Source organism: the organism of the source record quoted next, unplaced genomic scaffold, assembly GCF_019419815.1.
Source record: "Pyrus x bretschneideri cultivar Hongxiangsu unplaced genomic scaffold, Pyrus_bretschneideri_v1 Contig15, whole genome shotgun sequence".
Lineage (NCBI taxonomy): Eukaryota > Viridiplantae > Streptophyta > Magnoliopsida > Rosales > Rosaceae > Pyrus > Pyrus x bretschneideri.
The window spans coordinates 1-19,759 of record NW_025999446.1 but is presented as its reverse complement, the minus strand read 5'-3'; the positions used below and the strand labels follow the sequence as shown (position 1 = coordinate 19,759).

Here is a 19,759-nt window from a genome sequence, read left to right as displayed (position 1 = left end):
AATTTTTTAAAGAAACTCTCTGTTTATAATCGTTGGATCAAAATTCAACAGACCACATGCGCTGGTCAGCAAGCTCCTGAGCTTGTGCTCAGAAGAGAATCCAATTCCGAACTCAGAAGAGAATCCAATTCCATGCGTTGGTCAGCAATCTCCTGAGCTTGTGCTCAGAAGAGAATCCAATTCTGAACTCAGGAGAGAATCCAATTCCGATAGAAACCAGAGGAAAATTCCAGAGGTCCAGCTTGAGGGCACAACAACGAAGAAAAAGGAAAAAGATGACAGATGCGTGGAATGAGAGGGTATAAAATGTCTTTTCAAGTATTTATATTATTATGATTAACATAATTATAATAATTATCTTCCGAATAATTAGAATTATTTTAACATTTTATTATCCAGAGAAGGTGTTCGAATGCAATCACATTTAAGATGCCAAAGCCACCTAACTAGGCCTAAGATCATGCATGCCTAGATGCTGTTATTCATTATTTTGTTATTATCTTTTGGATAAGGAATTGAAAATGTTTCCAAAAAAAAAAAAAAAAAGGAATTGAAATGGGTGGTCAGCAGGTGGAGCAAAATCAGTGGAGTGAATAGTCAGATAGATTGGATGGGTGATAGAAATCAGAGGAAACTTCCAGAGATCCAGCTGGAGGGCGGACCAGGATCCTCTCATAATCTAAGGATGAGGATCCTCATGACTAAGAGATGTGGATCGTTGGATACAAATCTAACGGTTATAATTATTATAACTTTAAAAAGACTCCCTATTTGTAGCCGCAGTCCACATCTCTTGATTATGAGGATTCTCATCCTTAGATTAGGAGAGGATCCTGATCCCATTAATTACTCACACTTTTTGGGGCTGAACACCTATTGAATAATCTTTAACATGTGAAGTGTGCCTTTACTTGTAGCCCGCTGTTGCACTATCAGTGTGGTGTAATGTAATGGGAAGATGGGGGAGTACACTCTAACAACCCCACAAATTTTATTTTTCTATTTTGTGCTAGCGATATTGAAGATGAGGAAATTAGACTTGAGATATTGGATAAAGAGTAAATACTTTTAACTAACTGAACTACTTTGGCATCGCAAATGTGATTGCATTCCAACACCTTCTTTAGATAATAAAATGTCAAGATAAACCCAATTATTCGAAAGATAATTATTATGATTATGATAATTATAATAATATAAATAATTGGAAGTCAACTGGATATTTTGCTCATGTGATAATCTATAAATGACACAATATTAAAGTTGGAACGAAAGACGCGAAAACATAATAACAATCTTTTACATTTGAAAGGTTCTAACGATCTTTGTAGATGTAGTAACACTATAATCCAATGATACTCTTCTATATTACTAAATGACAAGTTTCATGTTCGACTTGTATAAATGACAAGTTTAATACCTATTTATGTATGACATATTATCTAGTTTAGCCCAAATTCTCCCCTCAAAGTAAAGTATCGTTATAGAAAGAAAAAAAAAAAAAAACCATCAAAATATCACAAGAATTAAAAAAGCCCTCTCGTTTCTATCAGCCATCCAGACTCATCATTGCACCCCGAACCCGAATAAATTTGGTTCTTTCATGATTTCTGTGGGTTTAGCTAAAATTTAGCATGCCAGAGTGCACATAAGAGTAAACTGCAAGAAAGACTCTGAAAAGCAGACATATACATATAAATATGAAACATAATAAGTGATTATAGCAGCCTGAATCATCCGTCTATATATAGATGGCTTCCTAAAATGTCGCAGAAAATTGAGTTTATTTGGCTACATTGGAACCGATCGTTCCTATTCTTGTATACCCATTTAGAACCCTGAGAAGTTGATCAAAGTTTTAGGTCTAGGCATATACTTGCAGTTTCTTAATTTTGGACCGTTAGATTTTTTTTTGTTTTTTTTGTTGAATTTATCATATTCAATCTCACCCCATTAAATTTAATATTTTTATAAATTTTAAATTAAATAATTTTAAATTAAAACCGTTAAATCAACTAATAGTGCGGGTAAATACGGCCCGATCAAAAAAATAATGCAATTGGGATTGCACATGGGTGATCAGCAACCCATCAGGCTAGGTCCCACTTCCCCTCAACCGTTCCCTTTTTCCCTTACTTTTTCCTTTAATTTTTGGAGAAATTTTTTATTATGACGAGAACACAGGTGATACATTACGTATCACTGTGCAAGTGGTGAAAATTTTTATTTTATAAATTATTAATTTTTTAAAATACATATCTTACCATTTCTATAGTAATACGTGATATACCATCTCGTACGCTGATAAAATCTCTCCAACTTTTGGCAAGTTTCCTTCACTTTTGGTCAGTCATGCGCGTTTGCATACCTTCTCTACAGTTTACACGCGTTTCCACATCTCATGACCAAGAGATGTGGACTGTTGGATAAAAATCCAACAGTTATAATTATTATAACTTTAAAGGGACCCCCTATTTGTAGCCGTTGGATAATAATCTAACAGTCCACATCTCTTGGTCATGAGGATCCTCATCCTTAGATTAGAAGAGGATCCTGGTTCTAATTAATGCTTAATTAGGGTTGGAGGTAAGATTGTGATGGAAATTCAGGCCCATATACCATCCCATCATGATGGAGAAATTCACATTATGAAAAGTCCCGCCACAAGAACAACAAAAAGTGATAATTCCATAAAAATAAATTAGAATAATCTATATAATTTTTATTTTTTTAAAAGGGTAATGTTTAAATCCGATTTTACATTATTGGTCAAAGCAATTGGGACCATTGAATAAACAAAGTTTTAGATTGTAACATGAGTAAAATATCAAGCTCTCTTCCAATTATTTATATTATTGTAATTATCATAATCATAATAATTATCTTCCGAATAATTGGGATTATCTTGATATTTTATTATCTAGAGAAGGAATGCAATCATATTTGCGATGTCAAAGTAGTTTAGTTGGTTAAAAGTATTTATTCTGTATCTAAAATCTCAAGTCTAATTTCCTCTCCCTCAATATCGCTAGTATAAAATAGAAAAATAAAATTTGTGAGGTTGTTAGAGTTTCATCTTGTCCTCCCCCATCTTCCCATTACATTACACCACACTGATAGTGCCGTAGTGGGCTACAAGTAAAGGCGCACTTCACACATTAAAAATTATTCAAAAGGTGTTTAGGCCCAAACAGTAAGTAGTTTGGTTATTTAGGGTTGGAGATAAGATTGTGATGGAAATTGAGGCCCATAAACCATCCCACCATGATGGAGATATCCACATCATGAAAAGTCCCCCACAAGAACAACAAAAAGTGATAATTCTGTATATTTTTTTGGGAGAAAATCTATCACAACATTTAATATTTGAGGAAGTGTGAACCTCTTTTAAGGAAAAGGATTATTGCCGGATTTTTTTTTGGGGATTCTAGGGATCATGCGATCGTAACCGTTTATTAAACATCATACTGTCATAAATCATTTCAAAATTTAAAATTTAAAAATAAATATAAATAGTCCTAACAAAAATTGACCGCACGATGTACGATAAACGGTCACGATCGCGAGATCCATAGGATCCCCAGAAAAAGGATCCGGCTTGGATCCATTTCCCTCTTTTAGGTGCAACAAACTCCATGATTTTAGCTTAAATCATGGAAATGGGGCACTAATCAAATGATGGTACCTTAATCCTGATGATTGTCGAGAATCAATGTTATTATTGTGTTATATTATGTGTAATTTAACCAGAAAGGGGAAAAAAACAAAAAGGTTGCTGCAACGAAGAAACTGCAAGTGTGCAGGAGACTAAGTCTAATTTAACCAGAATGAAAACAATGAACGAATTGCGGAAACGGAACTATCTTTCTAGGCAAAATTTGACCATACAGAAAATGCTAGATCATGAAGAGATAGGAGTGGTACTTCATAGGATTGAGAGCCTAAACTTTGTTCTAGGCTTATCCAGCCTAGGCTGCCATACTAACCCTTAAGGTTCACATGACAATGGAATAAGGTTTATGCGACTATTTCTTAAGATTCAAATAGTGATGATCATTAAAGTTAACATGATTATGAACTTGTTTTAGAATACTTTTAAATTGATTAAAACACTTTCACATGGGGCGCGAGTAAAGTGACAAATTAACCCATTTGGTAGGAACCATCAATACTTATGAGTTTCATCTCTATTAGAAAAATAATACACATACGTGATAAGTAATTTGAAAACAAACGCTTTTGGCTCAGCCAATAAAAAAAGAAAACCTTAATTGTGGCAGAGCGTTTCAGAATGGGTGGACGTCTCCCATACCAAGCTGAGACTGAGATTGATCCAAAACAAGAAAACATCCGGCACCCTTAATGTCCCAAAGAGGTATTGCAGCATCACATTCACCTGTAAGCAAAACCCACTGGCTAAGAGTAGACCATTCCACAATCATCACACCACCTGCGATCACGAAAAATACAGCACCTAGGACCCTCCTAGGTGCACGGAACTTTATTCTCGGTCATAAGTTAAACTTAAACCCAAGAAACAAGGCTAAAAACACTTGCACTTTTATAAACAAAACCTAGAGAACCCAAAGGAAGAACATAAATCTACCAAGAGCTGAAACCTAGCTTTTAAGGTTCTAAGCATGAATTCCGCCACTTACAGGGTTCAACCAGAAAATCCAAATGCTACATATTCCAAAATGCTGAGAAAATCGACTAGGTCGGATTGTTTAAAGAAGCGAATTTTCGCAACATTCGTGGTTCTCCACCCTAAATTTCAAGAACAATCCCTGCTTATATCCTCAATATTGTCATCCAAAATGTTTCATGTGTTCACATAACCATGATAAGAAGTTTAAATTTTCTAACTTTCTATGCATCAAGTGTGCATTAAACGTCGAATTCTGTGAATATTGGGACATACCGCGGTGGCCAGACAAGGTGTAATATCACAGAGGCGGACTTGAACATCTTCGGTTCCGGCAGCAATGAGCATGTGAGAAGTTGCCAACGGCGACATTGCAGTTCGGTACACCTTCCCCGGCATCTTGAAGTCCATCAGCACCTGCGTCGTATTCGTATCCCAAACATTGATGTGATGATCGTACGACCCCGTCACAAACAGTATGGTGTCGACGGGATACCACACCGCGAACTTATGCCCGTGCTCGTGCTGCTTGTCCACCACAAACAGGCACTTGTGCCTCGTGATAACTCCGCTGCCTACGTAATCGGTCCCGCGCTGGACATCGAACACGGCAGCGGAAGCATCGGAGGCGCCGGATAACAGGTACCGGCCCTCCGTCAAATCGAGCTGGAGAGAGTTGACGGAGCCGCGGTGAGGGGAGATGATGTCTTTGTGCTTGGAGAGTGGGAGCGTTTGGATCCGGGTCGACTTGATTCGATTCGAGAACGAATTTGGGCGGAGCTTGCCCGCTTCCCAGTCTCCGATTTCCCGCCACATTTTCGGAGCATCTTCTTCTTCTTGTACCAAATGCAAAAGCGAAGCAAAGGTTCACAAGGCAACGATGTCGTATCGCAGTGTTGTCTCTCACACTCTGAAGTATGAATTCGTTTTCTGTACTTCCGGGCTTCGCTTTGATTTTCGTCCTGGTCAACTCGGACGGATTCGGGTTCGGGTTATAATGGCTGACAAATGATGCGTCAGCAAAACGACAGCGTAAGCCTTTCCAAAATTGAAAAGTGGGGTGTGTGTTGTGAATGAGAGGTGTCAACTTCCGTTCTCGAATGATGAATTCCATATTTAAATAGGACTGGCCTATTGGTTATTGTGAGAGCAGTTCCACTAATAAAGACTTTGCGCTAGCATCTATCGTATTTATCCGCTCAAATAAACAGTAATAGACTCCAGTGAACAGTAATAAGCCAAAGCATCTCCACCTCTAAAAAAATGCGCTGGCACCCAGTCTAAAAATGCGATGGTACAAACAATCTCCATTCCTATAAAATGCGTTGGCACCCAGCCCATTTAAAATATTTTATATATTTTTTTAAAAGAATAAATAAAAAAATAGTTTTATTTTCAGATAAGATTTTTAACCAATTTCGGATAAAATTTCAAATAAACTTAAAAAAAAAAAACAAACTAAAATAAAGTTACATACTCATCAAATAAACTTAAAAAAAAACACACTAAAATAAAATTACATAAACTCATCAAATACACTTTATTCTTCAACCACAAGCTTATTTTAATTATCTTCACATTCTTGCAATCCCCACTGGTGCTCAATCAAGTCATTTTGGCGGGTTACGTGCCAGTATGGCTCTTGCACATCAGTGTACCGTTGAACGATCAATTCATTGTAACGTCCATCTCATTCCAATGGCTCATGTTGCACGGGATCATGGTTGCAAATAGCACTCATGATTTTGTTGAACAAACTTCGTTGCATTCTAAAACGACGTCTAAAAACATGATCAGGGAATACGCTGTTGGGAATAAAATAATCTTCCAAGAGATCTTTATCTCGTTTTTCCCTTTTTCTATCGAAGTTTGCAGCACATCTGGGTTTGGCTATCTGACCCACAGCTTCCATGACACGGCGGGAATGTGAGGCCATCTGCCTTCTATGGTCATCTTCTGAGTCCTCCTCCGTTGCGAAAGCCTCATCTCCACCTCCACATTCCTCGAGATTGATCAATTCTTCTTGTTGTGCCAACAATCTTTTCTGTTGCTCCACAAATTGTTTATGCACTCTCCTTGAAGAAGACATTGTAAAAAAAAAACTCAAGATTTGAAAACGATGAAGATGGATGTAGGGATGTATGGTTTATATGGACAAAAAAAATTAAGGATGAGCTTTTTGGTATTTTTTTTCACACAAAAAGTATATGAAAGCTTTGGTAGAAAGTGTAGAAAATATTGAAATGTGGTGTAAGGTGGAAGATGAGGGTTAGGTATTTATAGAAAAAAAAATAACTTTTTTAAAAATTTTTATGTATTTTTTAATAATTTTTATGTATTTTTTTCATAATTTTTAATAAATTTTAATATAGTTAATTAATCTGGACCGTTGGATTTGAAAAATATTCAAATCCAAGAGCCAAGGCGCTGCCATGTGGCCAACAGTCATAATTTTGACCGTTGGGCCTTTTTTTATTTATTTTATTTTTATTTTTGGTGAAAAAAAATGGACCGTTGATCTGTGATCGGACGGTCCATTTTAAAAGTCAAATTTAAATTTTTTTACTGTTGGAAATCCAACGGTCTACAAAAACTAGCCGTTGGAAATCCAATGGCACTAAGGAGGGCCACGTACCTCTAATCCGGGTGAACACAAGTGGGCTGGCAAGCGGGCCCCGCCGCCTGCACCCTTGTCTCCTACTCACGCCTAGTCGCGAGTGTGCTGCACTCGCCAGCCAAATAGGCCGGCTTATGGGTCTGTCCGAAATGGGCTGGTCTATTGCCTGGCTTGGGATGGGTGCCAGGCTGCTTTACGGGCTGTAGCAGATTGACAGGGTGCTGGGCAATTTTGTATCCGATAGAACTGCTCTGAGGAATGTGATTATTGTGACAAATTCAAGAATACTACTTCATTGTTGAACTCCCAATCATAAATGAACACATGTCTAATTATAATATTTTGTTTTAATTATTTGAACACGTGTCTATTTATGATTGAGGTTCAACAAAAGATCCTGCTATTCTTTCAGTAGTAAAGTAGTGTTCTACATTCAATGCTTAACCTAGAATCCACTAGGCACCAAAATCATTAGGAATTGAGGAGTTGAGATCTTCTCCGGATCTCTGTGTCGGAGCTCAAGGACTCAAAGACCGAGGTCGTTGAAGAGAGAGAAAAAAAATATCCGAACCATTGATTTGTGTGAAGTCGGCCATTAAAATTAGCTTATAAGGACTGCAGAATTTATAATGAGGACCATTACAAAGAAACAAACAACATGTAATTTCCTCCATGTGTATCATTCTTTTACAATTCCCAACTGTCAATTCTTTTACATGTTTCCAGCTGTGACAACCAACAACTTCCAAAATTGTTAAATTCTGAAACGGTATTGCAAATGGCCTTAGATTTGGGTCTGCTTGTGGGGAATTCTTCTTCCTCTGATGCATCGAGTTCTGCATTTCCTCAAGCCTCAAAGCACTTAAATTTGGAAAGGTCTACATGCCCAATACCTCGAGGGAAAGCTCCTTGCTTTTTAGTGTGCAAAAGAGCCACACCAACTCTCTATATTGCTGGGCAACTTCAACTTTCCTAGCTTGGGAAATGAATCTTGAAACATTACAGGCCAATGTGGGGATGTTTTACAACATGCATGGCAAAAAATATGGGGTTTTCAATAATTTTTATTCATTTGAGCAGAAAGAAATGTTCTATTTCGCTTGATAAATTTCAATAGAAGTACTCTTATTAGGGTGTAAACCTGTGGATAGACCTATAGTAGAAAAACATCACTTGAGTATTTACCCAGATCAGGTTTCTGTTGATAGGGGTAGATATCAAAGACCTGTGGGGAGATTAATTTATTATCTCATACTCATCCTGATATTGCGTATGTTGTGGGTGTTGTAAGTCAGTTTATGCACTCGCCCAGTGAAGATCACATGGTTGCGGTAATGTGAATTTTGGTATATCTGAAGTCTGCACTCAGTAAATGAATACTTTATGAAAAACATGGAAATCTAAAGGTTGAGAGGTTTTAAGATGTAGATTGGGCTAACAATGTTACTGATAGATGGTCTACATTTGGATATTTTGCGTTTGTTGGAGGTAATTTGGTTACGTGGCATAGTAAGAAGCAAAAAGTGGTGTCAAGGTCGTTTGCGAAAGTTGAGTATAGAGGTATGACACACGGAATATGTGAACTTCTTTGGTTACGTAAACTTTTGAGATGTCTTGGTTTTGAATCAAAGGAGGCTATGGAGTGATGTTGTGACAATAAACGTGAAAGGGAGATAGCTAATAATCCGGAACATGATCGAACAAAGAATGTGGAGGTTGATCGACACTTCGTCAAGGAAAATCTTGAAAGGAAAATTGTGTCTATATTGTTTATGAGTTCAGGAGAGCAGTTGGCTGATATTCTTACTCATGCGGTATCTAGTAAGGTTTTCCAATACTCAATTATCAAGTTGAGCATGTATGATATTTTACACCAACTTGAGGGGAATGTTGATTTGAGTTTTAATTGTAAATGTTCTTATTTGAAGTAGGATTAGGATCTGTAATCTTTAAGATTTAGTGTCCTTATATTTTGTAATTACTTTCCTTATAAAATAAGATATAAGTACCTGTATATTGTAAACCCTAAAAGATGAATAATATAACGCAGTTTTCAAAGTATTTCTTCTTCTATTCCCCCTCCCCCCAAAACAAACATCATCTTTCCAAATTCACTCATTTTCTCTAATTTAAGTACGTACACCATCGCACTCCTTTTATGTTTTCTTCGTGTTGATCCAACCACTCTATTCTTCTATCACACTCATCTTTTATTTTTTTATTTTTATTTTAACCCACCACTGATCTTCTCGTACAATTTCCCCCAAAGAACCATCTCCATGCTCATTATTTTCTACAACCCGTCCCCTATTCATCACTCTTTCTTTTTCTCTTCCTCTCTCTCTCTCTCTCTCTCTCTCTCTCTCTCTTGTTTTTTTTTTTGGAGTTCTTTTCTTTTTTCACTCACCTTCCACACCCTTGTTCCTTACTACACAATCTTGTGTGTCTCTCTCTTCACTAGTTAATATTGATGCATAACTCAATTTGAGTTCCATAGAGCAATTCTCTTGGAATATAGCTTGCTCGGTTGTACAAGTCTTAGTCACGACATCGTCTTCATTCGTCATGACTCCCATTAGTGAAGTTGACTGGCCAAAGGCAACGTTGTCGTTGTAGCTTGGCGTCCCAACACATCTAACATCTTGCTGACAATGTGGCTTTTGGTGGTGTTGAAGGTGTAGGATGGCATTTTATGACAATATGTGGGTTCATGGTTTTTGGATTGTAAAAATTTGTTATGTGAGAAAGGAGATTATGTTGATGAATAAAGATATATAAGAAATTAGGTTGGCCATGGTGAGCTTGTTAAGTAACGTGATGACAAGAAGAATCCATTGTAAGGAATTTGATGTGTTGGTGTTGGTTCTTTGGTTTCAAATGCTTTCTTCACCCTTTGGTTTGTGATTCACGTCTAATCTACTTGCACAAAAGTTACTAGTTTTGGTTGATTGGTGGTGTGTTTTCATGGTTAGAGGATAGAGGCATAGAGTAGTATAAATCTAGTTAAACACAATGACACACAGAATTTAAGTGGTTCACCAATTTGGCTACGTTCACTAGAGTTGCATATGCATTTGGATTTCACTATGTAAGGGAGATTTACAAAACAGAATGAAGATGGTCTAGAGCCTTTACATAAGGTAAAAGAAAGGGAAGGTGGGTGGTCTGAGAATGAGAGATCTTTCTTGTAGCTATTGCGTTGTTGCTGGTGTGGTGTTGTTCCTCCCATACGTGTTCTTTCCTCCTTCTGCCTTTATGAAGAAATCAATGGAATCCTCATTTAAGTCTTCAATGACACATTTCAATTCTTTATAATTATTACCGTGCATGTGAACAACTACCCAAAAGCCACGTCCTACTCTAAGGGATATAGAATCTCACCCTTCCAATTTTGGGGAGTGAATCATCACCATACATTAACTCATAATTTGCCACCTCACCATTTGGTTAAAATATCATACCAATTCTAGCTAGATTTATTTCACTTCAAGCTTAACTCTTAGCTCGTTGCTGTTAGTTACACTTTAAACTATGAAAAAAAGGCTAGTAAGGTCAATCAATTCTATTGGCATGTAAATGATACTTTGATACATACATTGATACATACATATATATATATACACACACACATTTTCTTTTTAAATACAGGTATTACAACTTCGAATCTAATAATAGGATGTAATGGACAAATTTTATTAGTTTAAAGACTGATTTTTCTGAAAAATAATTTAGAGACTAAATCGGCCGCCAGAAAAATCACCGTAGCTTAGTAACAGTAGATTTCCAATTTTACTGCTGTTTCTTTTTTGTTTTTTCAACTTTGCCATGTTGCTTGGCTGTCAAATGGAGAACAGAATGGTGATGCGTGGTTTTCACCGCTTCTTCCCTCTCCCTCTCCGCCTCATCCGGTAGAAATTCGTTTCTGTCGCTCACAATTCGCTAAAGAAAATTCTAAACCTCAAACAAACAAATCGCATAAAACCTCAAACCCAACAAAAGTAATGAAATAATCAGCAAAAGTAATGAAAATGTTACGTGTTAGCAATCAAAGCAACCAACATATGACATAAACTAATAGCCTATCGGAATTGTAGCTACAAATCTCCATCAAAATTCTTGAGCGGAACCATCAAAGTTGCTATTCCTCATAAGACAATGTTGCTGAGAACGAAACACAGGTGATATTTCATAACTACCGAGCTTTATCAAAATTCTATTTGCATTTTTGAGTTTGTATGTGCTGGTGGTGGTATGAGTGTCTACTGGCTCTGTTATGCTTGAAGGCATATTACTATCAACTAAATTCAATAATCGTGATGCCCGGGCTGCCCGTTGTTTTTCTTCTTTTGCACAGCGTTGCCCACTCGTCCTCCTTTGTCTTGCCATGCGTCGATCATCCTGGATAGGTCTTCTTCAATTGGATCTCTCCAAAATTCTTTCGGTTTCCATTTGCTTCTCTCAGCCTTCCTCTCTCTCTCTCTCTCTCTCTCTCATCGCTACTCACTCTCGCTTTTCCGATGAATTTCCAGTCAAAATTGGGCACGATGCGTCCCCAAATCACCACCAATGGAAGGTAGTTGGAGAATCGTGTAAGATTAATCCTCAAATTTCGAATTTTATTTTTTATTTGATTTCTCTTAATGCATGTTTAAGATTAGTGTTCGTGGAGGTGATTTGAGATGGATTTCAAGCTGGATTGCAGAGATAAGTAACTTGATAAGAATCATGATTATTGAAAGAAAAAATGGATAAAAATCAAAGTCGCCCAGTATTTGGAACACTTTCCGTGTAAAGAAGCCGAAATTATAGTAATCTTCCTTTTATTTGATGGTTATGTTAGGCATATTATGGTTTTCCTATCTGTTAATAGGGGTTCGGGAGTTCACTAAAATCGCTTCGAATTTGCTTTAGTTTTGATCAGAAGAGAAGGCAGAGGCAGCTAGTGCTGCTCTTGCTGTGACCCAGGAAGTTCTCGTGTTCGTCAACAATATCTCTATGCATCCGGAGACTTGGCTCAATTTTCGACGGCGATGAAGACTCAGACGGTATACTCTGCTTCGATTTGTCCATTTCTTTGTGTAATTGAATTCAATGTGCTTTGTTTTCACGAAACTAAATGCATAGTAGTGATACTAATATTCAATTCTCTAGATGCATGTGTGGCACATTCGATAAAACATTCTGTCTTCCTTTGCGGACAAGCCGAATGATTATGAGCTTCCAGTCCTTTTGAGTAATATTTTTACCAATTATTTTTTTGTTGAGTAAACCAATTTTTTTAGAAAAGGAAAGAATGCTTTTAGCAAATCACTTACAAAAAATTCATACACTTACTCACCCATATACAGGTTTTCTACAAAATGATCATCCTATTTTCAATGCGTAGTTAATTAATGATCCGAATTGTTCACTTTCTTTCAAGAATACAAATAATCAGCTAAACCAACGATTGATTAGGTGTTCGATTGTTTCGACATTTTCATTACAATTTTGTCTAATGAGTCATGATTTTGTGTATATTTTAGGATTTGAATGATTGTTTGCGAGAATAACCCTTGAATATGAAGGTTAAATATAAACATAGTTTCGATCACTAAAACGCATTATGTAAAATGAGAATAACTTTATGAAGATATAATAATATATAGAACCCCAAAATAATGTTTTCTCCAACCTACCTAACCCAATGCCAAATAATGTTTTGCATATTTCTACAATGATGTAATCTGGCCATTGAAGGGATCTCAGAATGAGAAGGTGATCAAGTGTGCTTCTGAAGTTTTGTCTCATGAATTCAACAATATGATTCAACAATTTTTAAACATTTTCACGTTTTTTTGGTAAAGGATGAATTCAAAATGTGAATAAGAAAGATAACATGCTGACATCTGTTCATTCACCAGGTAAAAAAAAAGTATGCGTCCTTACTCAATCAACTCATTTTGTGTTCTAATTTAGAGTTCTGAATCAGAGTATTGTTTGCCAATATAAAGAGCAGGATAATAAAATCATGAGATATTTGACATTTTATGTTAAACTGAATTAAGAGCACACTTTCATATACAATTTCATTTATATTTATTCAATCTAACAGTATAGTCCTATTGTTAGAGAAAACTATTCTTTTTCTGATCAAGTAATATATTATTTTAGGACTCATAAACTTACTATTTAAATTCAATAAATCTATGACACATTGGCTTAAGAATTGTTATTAACAGCACTAGAAAACCATCTTTCTGCATTCTTCTCTGTTTCATGCATAATTACAACATCACTCACTGTCTCTGAATTCCAAATTTAGTTAAGAACAATGATAAATGACTGAAAAGCATGATGTTTTCAAAATTATTTGGTTGGCAGTCCTACTCAGTAATACGAACCGTACGACTCCAATTGTCATTTATCCTTGTATTAATAACGGGGAACCCGTGGAAAACATGATGGCTCCTTCTAGGGAAAATTGTGCCTCCCAACCCAAATGCCAAAATCAGGTGGCTTGAGAATAAGTGTTTTTCAGATAGAATATTGTACTTGAATCATCAATTAAGTTACAATTTAACAAAAATACGTAAAAAGGGTTAACAACCAGTTTAAGAATTACTATTTGTCTTTGATGGTAGTTATATGCATGTGTGTAGTGTTGTGAAATAAATATTATGTGTGTGTTGATTTTTTTTAAGAGATAAGTACACACGTATACAATAGATTTTTGTTAAAACGAATTATATGCATGATATCTTTTTTACTGTGAATGAGCATATTCTTTCTCACACATTATTGTACAAAAATCTGTGTTGTAGATGGATTAACTAATTTTTCTACCCAATATCATTTCTTTGTTTTACTTACTAATTTTTATGGCCATTATTCACATGCAGCTTATGAAAAATTATGACTAATTTTTGCTGGATTCTTTATTTGGGTGATCAAATTTGTAACAGAGGACCCACAGAGAAAAAAGAGTAAATATCAAGAGTGCAGAATCATTGAAGGTCAGCACCAAACAAGTTGGGTAACTCCTACTTCATACTAGAAGCCGCTATATTTTGAACAATTGTTTAAATGTAGAATGCTAACCTGTTTTTTTGTGTAAATATAATTTAGCTACCAGCTACTGTTCAGTGGTAAAAAAAACTACAATTTTTGGAGTACATCGGTAAAATAAGAGCAGTTATATTTTGAACAACTCTTAATACGTATATAGTATCAGTGTAGATGGTTAAGTTATCAACAACTACTATATGGTTTTATGTGAATACTTGGTACATGTTTTGTATAAATAGTTTCTACATATCCATATACCAACACTTAATCCCTTCTTTGCATACTGTACTTATAATTCGCTTGACACTCCCGCGGCAATGCACGGGCTAAATCTCTAGTATCCTCTAAGCATGCATGTTGGTTGGAGTCAAATGCAAAATCATAGAATCAGAAATTAAGGTAATCTATATACATTTCATTTGAAGTTTCCTTTTATAGAATTTGCTTCACCGGTGCAGATAATGTTATAACTGTTTTAATGGTTTGATGGATGATTCAGAACTGCTTCTTTGTATGCAGATTACCATATGTATTTGAGAGCACAGCTGATGTAAGTTCTCTCTCTCTCTCTCTCTCTCTCTCTGTGCATCGATCTGTTTTGTCTGTCAACTTTGCTTATAACTTACTCTCCTAGTATTCCGTATCAGGAAAATTTTACCGATCGCAAATGATAAATGTTACGAGCATGGGAAAGGCATAACCAATATTAAATCAGCTTTTCAGGTATGCATGGATTCCAGATTCAAGCCATCACTTCCGTTTAGTATGTTGTTTATCAATTTGTGATCATAACACCATCAGGCAGTGTTACTATTGTGAATGTTATGTGAGAAAGCAAAGAAAATTCTAATGGGAGAAAGCAAAGTTAAGGTGAAGATTTTGGTTTGTCCTTTAGCTTTCAATAAGTTCAATGCTAATTAGGGGTTTTTCTTCATATGTTTTCTTTCGTGTTTCAGCTTCGATTTCACTCAATTTTATGCACTTGCTGAACACCTTCTTTGTTTTACAAAATGTTTGTATATTCCCAAATAGTTATACGAAGTACCAACACTACTTAGATCACACTGATAGTACTTGGACCTGAAAAAATAATGGTCAAACAGATCTTTTCTCAAAGTCAAATCTCAGTTGTACAAATGACTGATTTTTTAAATGTGTTGTTAACATTTGATCGTTTTATAGTTTATTAAATTCCAGATTCTGAACCCTGATATGATTTTGGTGGTTGTAAATTTTTCTACTTATTAAGGCTTCAAAAAATAAATATGTGGTTTGATATGTTGAATTATCCATTATGTAGATTTGGGATTTTGGAAGTAATACTAACTGGAATTAAACAGGTTGCTTAATTGGTGGACAGATTAAGCCACTGTGAGAAAGTGAGGTGCCATGTGTTATAGGTGCTAATTTAGTTTCCTGCTTTTGCATCTTTCTAATTTTTCCTTATGCCGAGTCCTGCAACACTAACTCTGTTATCGAAGTAACGTTTACAATTACCTTGGGCAGTTCTATACTAAATTGCAGGAAAAGATACATGCAAAGGAGATGGAGAATAATTTGCAAGCCAGGTATGAGGTGGTATTCAATCGATGGTGGTCAACCGAAACCTGTGTGTGAATTATGTTCTTATTATGAATGTTGTCTGTTCTTTTACAGGAAACTCTAGAAGCTGAGATTAGAATGTTCAGGAAGAAACTGACATTTAAAGAACTCCAATGCCAATCTTCTATCAGGAGCCTCCACCTCCTAAAGCGGACCTGAAGAAGGTATATTTTTTTCTTTCAAAATCACAAATAGCATGATGTATATTATTTTGTTCATGTGCAATTTCCAGTTCTCTGGTGAATCTGATTCCACGCTTTAGTTTGGAAAACTCTTATTTTTGTCATATATAGAAAAGTGGTGGGGCGTGCAAGTACATTATTGATGGACTTCTAAATGGTGGTTAGTTTAGTTTATAAATTTGTAATGCATGTGCTCTCTAACCTTGAGCATGTCTTCATCATGATCACAGAAGGCCATGATCTTGTTGGACACATGCTGGTTGCATGTTCCCCTTATATTTCTTATTTTAGTAGGATGTGCAACTTTTAACAATTGCTTACTTGGTATACTGGTCCTAAGTTATTTTCCCATTCTTCAATATTGTACGGGTAATTTTCCTTCAGGTTCGACAGGAAGAGAGTGCATCTTTTGTCACGTATACTTCTAAGTTCATGCACCTTTTTCATTCTTTGCAAATTGAACATGTTAATCAAGCCAATCCTTCAAGTTATCAATCACTTAATCATACTCTCACAATCCTACCCCATTCAGTCTGTTGGTCGGAATGGTGGTCGTATCTGAGTTATTTTTGACAGTTACAGCTACCATGCTCCATTTGATTGGAAAGGAGGCACCGCAGGCGTATTTTGATGCTGCCAACAACTGTTTTACCAAAAATTGCACTGTGTATTACAGTTCTTACTTTGTTAGTATACCGAAAGCTTATAAAAAATCGATGTCAAGTATCTTGACTAATATGTAGTCTAAACACGCATTCCTACTACGATTAATTAAGTTGGCACTGCATTGTGATAATCTTGCTTCACTGTACTTGGCTGTTATAGTGTTATTTGACAGCATCTGCTTTATTTTGGCCTTGACGACTTTAGTGCAATTGATGCAGATACCAGCAACAAGAGCCAATCTCCCAAGCTCGGACGTAAGAAGAGCTTACTTCCTGCAGTTTCTGAAGCAAACCGTAATATCAATGGTCAGTCTAGCAGGTTTAGTCTGGATGAGAAAGTACCTCAGAACACTGCTAGAGGGCCTTCTCCTGTGTATCCAAAGAAGCCACAACGGAAGTCTCTTCCTAGACTCCCGAACTTTTGTTGCGGAGAATTGTTGGTACTGCTTGAGCAATGCTTAGTTTGTACTGTGTTTCTTTGGCAGTCAGGTGAGCAATCCTTAATTCTGATGAATTTAATTTTTTCGTTTTGAAGCTGAAATTGGCGTCTGGGAGGGAATACTGCGTCAAGATGATCTTGGAGGCCGTCCAGGGAGAGCATTTGTCAGGTCATTATTTGAGGATGTAATATTACCTATTCAGAAATTTAATTTGAAAACTAAATATCATAAGCAAACAATTATTTTAAAGTATTCGAAATTTAATTTAAAATGTGCAGAAAATTGTCTTCAGTAAAACCCAAAACCAGTACACACAAAAATAACAAACATGTTAACAAGAGAACTAACCATGCAGCAAAGTTGTTATTTCTTTATATACATTTGAGTGTAGTTTTGCCATCACTACCACCACGACCCATCAGCAACATCTGCATCACCTTCACCTTCACTCTCGTCTTTAGAATCATCAAAGATTCCGTCATCAATAACATCATCACCAACACCAACACTAGTAAACATCATCTAATTATTTCATCTTTTTGGTAAAATAAAACATCATCTAATTCATCCCACCATTTATAATATACTTCTTCCTCTGTTATCTGCACTCCTTGTAGTTCTGGGGAACTCTTCCACTCATAGCGGTTAATCTTCAACTTAGGGCATTCGTATATATTTACAGTTTTCAAGGATGGGAATTTGACAATGCAATTTCCAGAGAAGAAATCTTGCAGACTTGGTAGACATAAAAGGTTCAAACGTTGCAACTGGCAAAAAGAAATCTCACCATCATTTCCTGCATCATCTCCATCTGATGTCGTTGCCCCTATTTCTGTCATTCTTTCACAACTCCCAACGATCATTTCTCTTAGCCGCTTTAAAGTTTTGGCTATCGTATATGTTGCTAAATATTTCAAGCTGTGACAACCAACTACATTCAAAGTTGTTAAATTCTTGAAGGGAATAGCAGATGACCCTAGATCCTTCAATGCAGAACAATCCACCACTCGTAGAACTTCCAAGTTTGGAAAAACTGGGCCTGCTTCTGGGACACTAACTCTAGCTTCTTGGCATTTAATTGTAATTTTTGAATATTAATTACGTTGTGTGGGAGACATTCATACCGAAACTAGTGTGGGATACATTTGTACCTATACTTGTATAGACATCAAAGTACTCTCTCACATCTGACACATCTGACGTCTTGTTGGCAATGTGGCTTTTGGTGGTGTTGAAGGTGTAGGATGACATTTTATGACAACATGTGGGTTCATGGTTTTTGGACTGTAAAAATTTGTTAGAGATTATGTTGATGAATAAAGATATAAGAAATAGGTTGGCAATGGTGAGCTTGTTAAGTAACGTGATGACAAGAAGAATCCATTGTAAGGAATTTGATGTGTTGGTGTTGGTTCTTTGGTTCCAAATGCTTTCTCCACCCTTTGGTTTGTGATTCACGTCTAATCTACTTTGCACAAAAGTTACTATTTTTGGTTGATTGGTGGTGTGTTTTCATGGTTAGAGGATAGAGGCAGAGAGTAGTATAAATCTAGTAAAACACAATGACACACCGAATTTAAGTGGTTCACTGATTTGGCTACGTCCACTAAAGTTGCATTGGATTTGACTATGTACGAGAGATTTACAAAATACAATGAAGATGGTCTAGAGCCTTTACATAAGGTAAAAGAAATGGAAGGTGGATGGTCTGAGAAGGAGAGATCTTTCTTCTAGCTGTTGTGTTGTTGCTGGTGTGGTGTTGTTCCTCTCATACTTTTCTTTCCTCCTTTAGCCTTTATGAAGAAAGAAATGGAATCCTCAATTAAGCCTTTGATGACACATTTCAATTCTTTTGCAGCACTTAGACATCAAGCATTGAAAGCATCAGTAACTAATCATGATTATAATCATTACCATGCATGTGGACAACTATCCACAAGCCACGTCCAACTCTAAGGGATGTAGAATCCCACCTTTCCAATTTTGGGGAGTGAATCATCACCATCATTTCCTGCATCATCTCCATCTGATGTGGTCGACCCTATTTCTATCATTCTTTCACAATCCCCAACCCTCATTTTTCTTAGCCGCTTTATAAAAACATTAAATTTAACGGGTAAAATTGAATATGACAAATTCAACAGTAAAAAAAAAAAAAAAAAGTAGTCCAAAATTAAATCAACAGCTAATGCAATGCTTTGTTTCAAGAGAATAGTCAATCTAGTGATTTTTCATTATATATCGGAATCTAACTTTTTTAAGTTAAAATGTTCATAAAAATAAATTAGGATAATCTACATAATTTTTACTTTTTAAAAGGTTGCTTAATGGACATAATTGAGCTTAAATTAATTTCTTAATAATCTTTGGTTAAAAATTTAACTCAGAACGGTTGGAACAGAAAAATTGTTTTTGGGTTAAAACTTAATTTTTTGTCCCTTTATTTGGAGATGATCTTAGCATAGGTATAATATGAGACTTTTTTTTCTTTCTTTTTTTAAGATAGCTAAATCTTGCTTTGGTGTAAGATATATGAGATATGGATCCTGCTTTCAATAGTT

The 19,759-nt window shown here is 36.0% G+C and overlaps 1 protein-coding gene and 1 long non-coding RNA gene across 38 annotated transcripts; one reads left to right on the top strand and one right to left on the bottom strand.

Moving 5' to 3' along the window:
- Positions 1 to 4,136: 4,136 nt before the first annotated feature.
- On the bottom strand, positions 4,137 to 5,717 carry LOC125475462 (WD repeat-containing protein ATCSA-1-like). Of its 3 annotated transcripts, none has more exons than XM_048580194.1 (2): positions 4,922 to 5,717; positions 4,137 to 4,485 (listed from the first exon to the last, which is right to left on the bottom strand). In XM_048580194.1, exons 1-2 carry the CDS (start codon positions 5,459 to 5,461, stop codon positions 4,417 to 4,419), a joined length of 609 nt encoding a protein of 202 aa, XP_048436151.1. In that variant the 5' UTR covers positions 5,462 to 5,717; the 3' UTR covers positions 4,137 to 4,416. The 3 variants fall into 3 exon arrangements, with proteins under 3 accessions (XP_048436151.1, XP_048436152.1, XP_048436153.1); XM_048580195.1 differs by having other exon boundaries at positions 4,137 to 4,474; XM_048580196.1 differs by having other exon boundaries at positions 4,137 to 4,450.
- A 5,410-nt stretch (positions 5,718 to 11,127) lies between these two features.
- Positions 11,128 to 17,480, top strand: LOC125475461. Of its 35 annotated transcripts, none has more exons than XR_007256844.1 (11): positions 11,128 to 11,440; positions 11,617 to 11,851; positions 12,133 to 12,307; positions 14,207 to 14,272; positions 14,648 to 14,708; positions 14,829 to 14,859; positions 14,957 to 15,709; positions 15,816 to 15,877; positions 15,966 to 16,075; positions 16,978 to 17,198; positions 17,294 to 17,480. It is a non-coding gene; the product is annotated as an uncharacterized LOC125475461 (long non-coding RNA). The 35 variants fall into 35 exon arrangements; XR_007256821.1 differs by having other exon boundaries at positions 14,207 to 14,708; positions 14,957 to 15,032; positions 15,650 to 15,709; XR_007256838.1 differs by having other exon boundaries at positions 14,207 to 14,708; positions 14,957 to 15,032; positions 15,111 to 15,709.
- The last annotated feature ends 2,279 nt before the right edge of the window (positions 17,481 to 19,759 follow it).